The following is an 8,706-nucleotide window of genomic DNA, read 5'->3' as shown; positions in this document are numbered from 1 at the left end:
GTGTTCACCTGATATGAATTGCATTGAACATGTTTGGGCCGGAATGTCTAGGCAACAAAACAGGCTCCTTCAACCGCCCCAAACCTCAGATCAGTTGGCCAATACATTACGCGCGATTTGGGAACGTATACCACAACAGTTCATCAATAATTTAATAAGAGGTCTTCCAAATAGAGTTAGAGCACTAAGGCGACACAGAGGTGGACCCACACACTATTAATTTTTCTTTTCGGGATATTAGAAATTGAGCAGGAATAGAAATTTTAGGTTGTTAATTTTACAATTTTTGTTTATTTTCTATTTTTTAAAGAATTTTTTTCTTTCGGTTCATCTGTATGAAAATACGAAGTAAAAATAGATCTTTATTTATATCATTCCATTTTTCTATTTGATCTTATGAACAAAAAATAAAATTCACATTTTCATAATATCCACTTCAATTGTTGAGAAGTGTATATTACAATCACACTGTTTACCTTTAAAAATTTAATAATAAAAAAGCGATTTCTAATAACATTTCAATATTTAAGTGAATATTGAGTATCTAGAATATAGAGTGTCTAACTAAATTATTTATTAAAATATACAACGATGGTCAAATTCCTGAAGAATGGTTAAAATCTATCTTTTTACCCTTTCCCAAGAAAAATAATCCTAAATCTTGCGATGAGTACCGATTAATTAGCCACACATGAGCCACACTTTAAAAATACTAAGTACTCAGTTATTCAAGCAGCGTATATATAGAAAATGTGAAGATCAATTAGATAATACAAAAAAAAATCACAAAAAACACAAAAAACCGGCCTCGGCCACCAAAAAAATTAAAAAACACTAACAAAAACCGGCGCAAGCCACCAAAAAAATTTAAAAAAAAACCCAAAACCCGGGCACGTAGGGCCCAACCCTTTGAGCACCAAGTCGCCGAACTGAGCCGGAGCTCAGAGCGGAGACTTGAGGCCCAAGCAATTTTAGTTCGCGGATAAGCCACATTAAGATAACAGGATCATAGCGACAATGCGCTGTTCTGACTTTTGCATTTGGTTAGGAAACCATGTTGGGGTTCTATTACCCAGGACCTCCACATGAAGAGCATTTGGCTGATAGTTGTGCCCCTATCGCGCATCAGAGTGCTATAGGGGGGAAAGGGATGGTTTGGAGCATTGGGGCGCGGTAGGGTGACTCCTGTTTTCCTCGAGTTAACACACTTTGCTCCAATGAATTGTTACACCCGTACGTAATTCCTAGGGGTGAACATTTCTCACAGGCTGGGTTCAATCAAATTGCTTGCTTGAATTAGATAATACACAGTTTCGATTTAAAGGTGGAATGGGAACAAGAGAGGCATTGGCGCAATGTCGGTAGTGTTACAAAAATGTAGAGAATATAATAAGAACGTATTTATATGTTTTATAGATTTTCAAACAGCGTTTGACAGAGGTCAACATGGTAAACTCCTACATGCATTGAAACGCATACACCTAGATCTTAAAGATATTAATTCAATCTAAAATCTATAATACAATCAAACAGCGGTCGTAAGGGTGGAAGATAGTCAGACAAACCAAGTAGAAATTCAAAGAGGTGTCAGACAGGGATGTGTGCTGTCGCCACAATTATTTAATGTGTACTCAAAACTTATATTTCAGGAGGCATTATATATATATATATATATATATATATATATATATATATATATATATATATATATATATATTATGGGAAAAAACTGGAGGTGTAAGAAGGCTTGGTTAATTTTGTCAATTTAACTACCTTAAGTGGGATCCCAAAGTCTATAATTGCGTAATGATAGGCTTTGGGATAGCAGAACTAATGAAATTCTTAAGCAACTGGAAAATTTACAAAACTGCCAAGAAAAAATATGAACAAAAATGTATATAAAGGACTCCTGAACTCTTTAAATCGGAGTTAATGATAAAAACATGCTTTTAATCGAAAATGCCAATAAAGTAACTTTAATGTGAATGCCAAAGCATAAAGAAACTGGTGGTAATGAAATTGCTGATAGTCTTATTGAAAAAGGAGCTAATACTTTTTTGATCAGACCAGAATTGTACCAGCGGTGTACCAAAGTCTACTAACAAATTGTTTTTAGCCAAAAGTAACATTATTAAAACTTTTTGCTCGCTTCACAAAAATACTCTTGGAACTTCAAAAGACTGAACTGAACGTAATCACATGCGCTTTCAGGGATACTGCTCATTAAGATATCATATCTGCAGAATAAGCAGATTCTGCAAAAAGAGACAGCCGAAGACACTGTCTACAATTGCAGGGTAATTTTTAGCCAAGGCCATTAATATCTGAAACAGGTATTTTTAGAACCTAACTGCATATATATCTCCTAAAGGGATAATAAGTTTTCTAAGAAGCCTAGATCTGTTGGACTAAATATGTAGACTAGACATGTAGTTATTACATTGACAAAAGTAAAGTTAAAATTTAAATCTAACGCAAAACAAGATCGGATAAAAAACAAAATTTGAGCATTTTACTTCATAATTAATGGAAAGAGCAAGAGAAAAGTACCAGAATAAGTAAGTAGAAGTATATTAATTCGTTTGATTCGGTTGATGTAGACTAGAACCGGACTGGTCAGGTAAATTGACGAAAAATGGCAAAGTTAAAAAAATAAACAATAGAAAAAAGAAAGAATTTAAAAAGAAACAAAGAAAAGAAACGAAATTAAGGAATAAAAGGAAATATAACAATAAAATACTGAAAACTTTGGTTTCAAAACTTCCACAAAATTTATGATCTTATCACTAGAGCCTTTTTGGCAGAGTTCCTTTTTCAAGTGCTCTAGTTTCGGTATGTGTTTACACTTTATAGTCTTTAACTGAATAGGTTGAGGAAGGGAAAACTGTTTGTCTTAAGTTGGTCATTTAGAATCATGTCTGTGTTTTTAAATTTGTTAATTTCCATAGATTCTAACAAAGATAGCATAAGAAGATCCTTTAATAATTCATTGAATTTTAATATGGCAGACTAATCAAACAGATGAGAGAAATCATTAACGACCATATGTGTTGGCATAGTTATAAAGCAAAAAGCTCAATTTTTAGGAGGTCAAAAAATTATAGTTAAATGTTCGAGCAAAGAACAAGAAAAAGTATTATGAGTTTAAAATTAATAAAAAATGCGATTTTTGAAAAACTGGCTGTTTTTTAAAAGGCTGTATCTTCGAATCTACTAAATGGATTAAAAAGTATATAAAAATCCTGTAATTAACCCATTTCTACAATTTTTTCCTCGTATGGTTAAATTGTGACAATCAATTGGAAATTATACAAATTTGTAAATTTTTTTTTCGTTCTTGTTGACCTATAAAATAAAATTTATCTTCTGCTGTTTTGTCACTTATTTCATCACAAATTTGACATTATAACAGAAAAAATTAAATATTGCGAGTTAAAATCTGTCCAATGAGCTCAGAGGTATTGCTTTTGAAATATAGAATAATATATAGAATATATAGTCCTTTATAATAAAGTATAGGGCTATTCATGAGCCTGTTGAGGGGCATATTTTAGGCACAGGGGCACCTAGATGGCTAAAAAATAGTTCTATGCTACTTTTTTAAGATGCAATGACATACTAACATTTGTATATATATGTATATATATTTCAATTTATTGTGCGACAGAAATGAACAAAGCCATCATTTATGTGACCTTATTAGCATAAATATTGTACATAGAAAGCGTCTAAGAAGACCTGAAGCATCAGCAAATTTGCGAGAGAACGCTTTTAAGTACAAAGTAAGGCTTTTTGACAAGACAGAACCGCAGTTTAAGGAAATGCAAGTATGTCAAAATGGTTTTATTATTTTACATGGAATTATAAATCGAAGACATGTACTTCAAGATAAAAGGGAAAAGTATACAAACCATTTTCACAAGGTTACTGAAGAAATTTTGGGCAAAATCCATAGTCATATCTCGAGCATTTAAGGGCGAAAATCACATTACAGTCTAAAAGAGTATATCTTCCGGAAACACTAAACATTACAAAAATATATATAAGATGTTTGTACATCTGCCACATAAAACAGTGAGCTATGAAACTTACAGAAATATTTTTCTGAAAGAGTTTAAAATTGGTGTTGGATACCCACGATCTGATACATGTAGCACATGTGATGCAGCAAAAGTAATAAATTGAATCTTTGGATTCTTAATTATTATCATCACCTGGAACAGGAAGGTAAATTATTACCAGAAATTAAAAAAATAGAAACTGTTGACAAGTTACAGAAGCTAAGAGCACACGCTTTTTACAACATAAAACAGACAGAAAAAAAACAGCTAGAAAACGCACGGATTACGAAGCAATTACTGTGGATTTTGCAAAAACTTACCAACGCCTAATATATCAACTAGTGATGTGTAGTATAAGAGACAGCTTACTTTTGTGCATTTTAACCTACATGTATTATCTACGAATCGATCTGTTTTTTACACATACCCAAAACTATCGCAAAGAAAGGTGCTGATAATGTCATGTCTATGTTTTATCATTTTTGTACAAAAATTCTCAGTCTACTAGAAAGCCAGTCACATATATTGTGACTCATGCGCTGGTCAAAATAAAAATTATATATTAATCAAATTGTAGCACCACTTAATTCATTTAAAGAAACGGTTTGACTATATCCGTGTTGTATTTGCAATGCAAGAGCACTCATACTTAGAATGCAAAAAGGACTTTGGATTGATTAATCAAAAAGCTAGAGTGGACGTTCCTGAGCAGTGGAATAACGTTTTTAAAGCGGCAAGATCAAAACCAACACCTTTTGATGTAATTGGTTGCAATCACGAAATCTTCTTTCTTGGACAAAATTTCTCTCCAAATTCTATAAGAAAACTTGCCCCTTTCCAACTAGACAAGTCCCAGAGCTACAGTACTCTATAAACCATCCGCGTATGGTTGCAGAAAAACAGATTGCCTACAATACTGCATCAACACATTTTGTTCCAGGACCTGCAAACTCGAAAAGTTCTTCAAATGTTGAGCCTGAACAACTTTACCTATCTTAAAGTATAAGCAGCTCCAAGAACATAAATCATTCATTTCAGAGGAATTTAAATCATTTTATGATAATTTGCCAGTAGTTAAAGTAAACCAAAGTCATGATGAATTTGATGAAGTATAACTTGCAGATGGCGAAGGGTTATAATTCTTCCAAATTACAAGGGAGTAAATAAAAATCTTCTTTTATTTGCATGCACTTTAACCGGGACTATACTTAGATCGGTCTTTCCACACATTTGCAGGCATTTTAGCCAGAACTGGTCTTGATTGGTTTTTTCACACATTTTTATGACATTACATGTTTATTAATTTTTTGTTTTGTGTAATTTAGAATTAAAATATAAAAGCTATTTTTGTTAATATAACTAATATTAATTACAGTGAGTATTGATAAAAAAATCGTCACCACTTATTTACAACGTCTTTAATCTTTAATTAGGAATATCTTGGGAATATCTCAAAACTATTTAAATGTGACTTAGATCGTTTTTCCCCTGTACGCTTCATACATATATATATATATATATATATATATATATATATATATATATATATATATATATATATATAATCATAATATATGTAATTCATAAATATGTCAGATATAAAAGAACTTTAATTTAGTTTAACATAATACACTTTAATTAAAATTGTGGACGTCAAATATGTGTAATTTATATGCAATAGTTTTAGGGGCTGTATTAGTTTTTGTGTATAAGTGTCTTCAATACAAACATCTTAAAAAATATCTTCTCTCTCTTCTATCTCTATCTTATGATGCTTATGAAAATAGACGAAATAATTTATTATATAGTAAAATGAGTATACTTTGTCTATCAGCTGTTTACCAAATTATTTCCCTCCTATGGATATATATATATATATATATATATATATATATATATATATATATATATATATATATATATTTATATATATGCTTTATAACATCATCAGTGATAGATAAAAAGTTTATGATGAGTTACATTATATATAAGTAAAGATTTAACTTACAAATTTGAGATTGCGGTCATTATATTGAAACGTAAAAAATCCTCGAAAAAAAAACAACAACTACTTATATATAATGTAACTTATACATAAACTGTTTAGTTATCACTGATGATGGTATAAAGCATTTTATAACTTGTCTTGCTAATGCAAGTTTTGAATTTTTCCGATTTTTTTTTGACTGCTATTCTTTCATAGCTTAAGTTCACACACTGAAGATACTAGATAAAAGCAAAAATTAACGATTTTTCCTAATAGTATCCTTAGATTTAATGTATAGAAAAGAAATAAAAAAATTCATAAAAAAGCAAAAAATCAATGAAAGAAATTCAAATCAATTTTAAAAAAGAGCATCAAATAAACAAACAAAAAACCAAACAATAGATCATGAAAATGTTTTGAAAGTACCTTTTTACATTCTCGAAAACATTCGTCGGGTAATAACTTTAAAATATTTCAAATACAAAATAGAAACCCTATATCGTATTAGTTATTATATGAAAATCGATAACCTGAAGCTTTTTCTTTTAAATTTATACATCAGACACTCTTCTCTAGATTGTCATTTCGTGTCATTTACTTCGGTCTAAATGATTATTACAGAATTGTATATTTAAAATTATATGTACATACCTTTTTTTATAGTTAAAAATAACCCTCTAATTGCTGTTTCATCTAACAGTTGAATTTTACAATAAATTATTATTAGAAATCGCTTTCCGTTTGCAGAAAAAAATATTTATTAGTTTTCATACTTAAATTGTACATAAAGTTTTTTCTTTTGTTAATTACATCGTTAAGTAAATAACATATTGAAATACTTTCATACACTTTCCAAGTCATATTAAAATAAATAAATATTAAAATAAAAAAATTGTTAATTTTAAAAAGGTCATTTTAAATATCCTATATTATTAATTGGTCTAGAAATTCGTTTAAAAAATAAGGAAGTGATAAAATCAACCTTACCTATCTATACAATAGAAATAGTAGGACTCACTTGGGGTTACGTTAACAAAAAATCACTAAAATCTCCATGCTCCAGGGAATGCTCGGTAAAGTCTGTATGCAGAAGCGCAGGTAAAGAAGGATCGCTAAAATCTACAGGTGATAAAGAGGGTTCTGGAAATTCGGGGGATGTAAGCAGCGATCCCGAATGATCTGATATCGATTCTCCATCTGACTCCAAGAAGAAGCAATCGAATTCGCTGTAGTCTGAAAGTGATTCCAATTCCGTTGAACCATTTAAAGCAGCACTTAGTGTCGAAATGTATTTCATTGCTAGCCTCAAGGTGGTAATTTTTGTTAGCTTCTCGTTAGTTCCGGGCATATGAGTAGCTTGCATATGAGGGATGATTCTCCTCAACGTTTCGAAAGCTTGATTGATCTCTCTCATTCTGTTTCTCTCCCTGGCATTTGCAGTTTTTCGTCTATATTTACTTAAAGGCGCCGCTTTTTGTTTCGGCTTGTGCGGTTTACTTTGCCGGTGCGAGATTTTTTGGAGAGATTCTTTAGCAGGTTCTGTCATTCTTCGCATTGATCTCGGTCGAAGAGAGTACTTATCTTCTTTTGCAGGAACGCTATTTTCGAAATCATCGTTATTGTTATTGTCGTCTGGAAAGGCTAGCTCTGGTAACTGCGAGCTAAGCCTTTCTGTAAGATTGCTGTACTGAAGTAACGAGTCCATTTATAACACTATTAGTCACTGTTCTTTTAATCACAATATTTCTATTATTATAACCCTTAAAGCTGTGAAGAATTCTAATAATAATTCTTGTTTATAAATAAAAAAGTTTCTGTTGTTATTTACTGTTAAAGTCTCTTTTAAGGCCCGGTTAAATAAACGAGTTTGTATTGTGATCGCGAGTTGATATCTCTCGTTGAGAATACGTCGCGACCAATGTGAAGAGCTCAACTCGAATGCGGTGTTAAGCGGATGGCTTCGAGCTGGTTACTGGGGATTTGTCTGGTGTCTCCCATCAGTGGTAACGTGAGTCCCCACCTGAGCACACGCTAAGACTAACATTATACAATACATAACATGCATCAGGCGCGGAGAAATGATGAATTGGAAGATCAGTGTGAAGGTGGAATAAACGATGATAAAGATCTTGAGCGTGAATGATTAAGAGCTCAGATTATTGTGAAATAATGTATGCGTATCATTAGCAATGCCACTTTTCGGAGAATTCGGTACAATGGTTTTTGTTTCGGACGTTTCGCACTGTTGGCATTATCTTCAGGGATTATAAAGACATTGCGAAAGTAATTTTAATACTTTAAGCGGATCTTACTAATTATACGATTTAAAGCACTGGTCTCAGTTTTGCGTCAGTGAAGTCATGAAATTAAAAAAATAAGTACGATTAGCTTAAAAAGTCAGATTGAATACCAAATATAAATAAATTGTGGATTTACGATCATAAACGAGAGTATATTTGATTTAAGTAATATTTACGAAATTTTATAACACAAGTTTGTGTTTTATCGCAACTTTCTTTTTTATCATTTTCAATTTAATAAAGATTTAAGATAAGTAATTATAAAAATACTGATTTATGATCGTACTCAAAATTTGCGGATCTGTATTTCAACGTTTGCTTTTGTATTTAGTTGTACACAAATCTTAAAAGTTTTGTG

General features: G+C 31.4%; 1 protein-coding gene across 1 annotated transcript; it reads right to left on the bottom strand.

Annotated features, from left to right (window-relative positions):
• Positions 1–6,912: 6,912 nt before the first annotated feature.
• On the bottom strand, positions 6,913–8,019 carry LOC140436253 (uncharacterized). Its single transcript, XM_072524953.1, has one exon. The coding sequence runs from the start codon at positions 7,751–7,753 to the stop codon at positions 7,073–7,075; it is 681 nt and encodes a 226-aa protein (XP_072381054.1). The 5' UTR covers positions 7,754–8,019; the 3' UTR covers positions 6,913–7,072.
• Between the last annotated feature and the right edge of the window lie 687 nt (positions 8,020–8,706).

The sequence above is a fragment of the Diabrotica undecimpunctata genome, chromosome 3, assembly GCF_040954645.1.
Source record: "Diabrotica undecimpunctata isolate CICGRU chromosome 3, icDiaUnde3, whole genome shotgun sequence".
Classification (NCBI taxonomy): Eukaryota; Metazoa; Arthropoda; class Insecta; order Coleoptera; family Chrysomelidae; genus Diabrotica; species Diabrotica undecimpunctata.
Note: the sequence above shows the minus strand (reverse complement) of the source record. Positions and strands in the feature narration are given on the sequence as shown.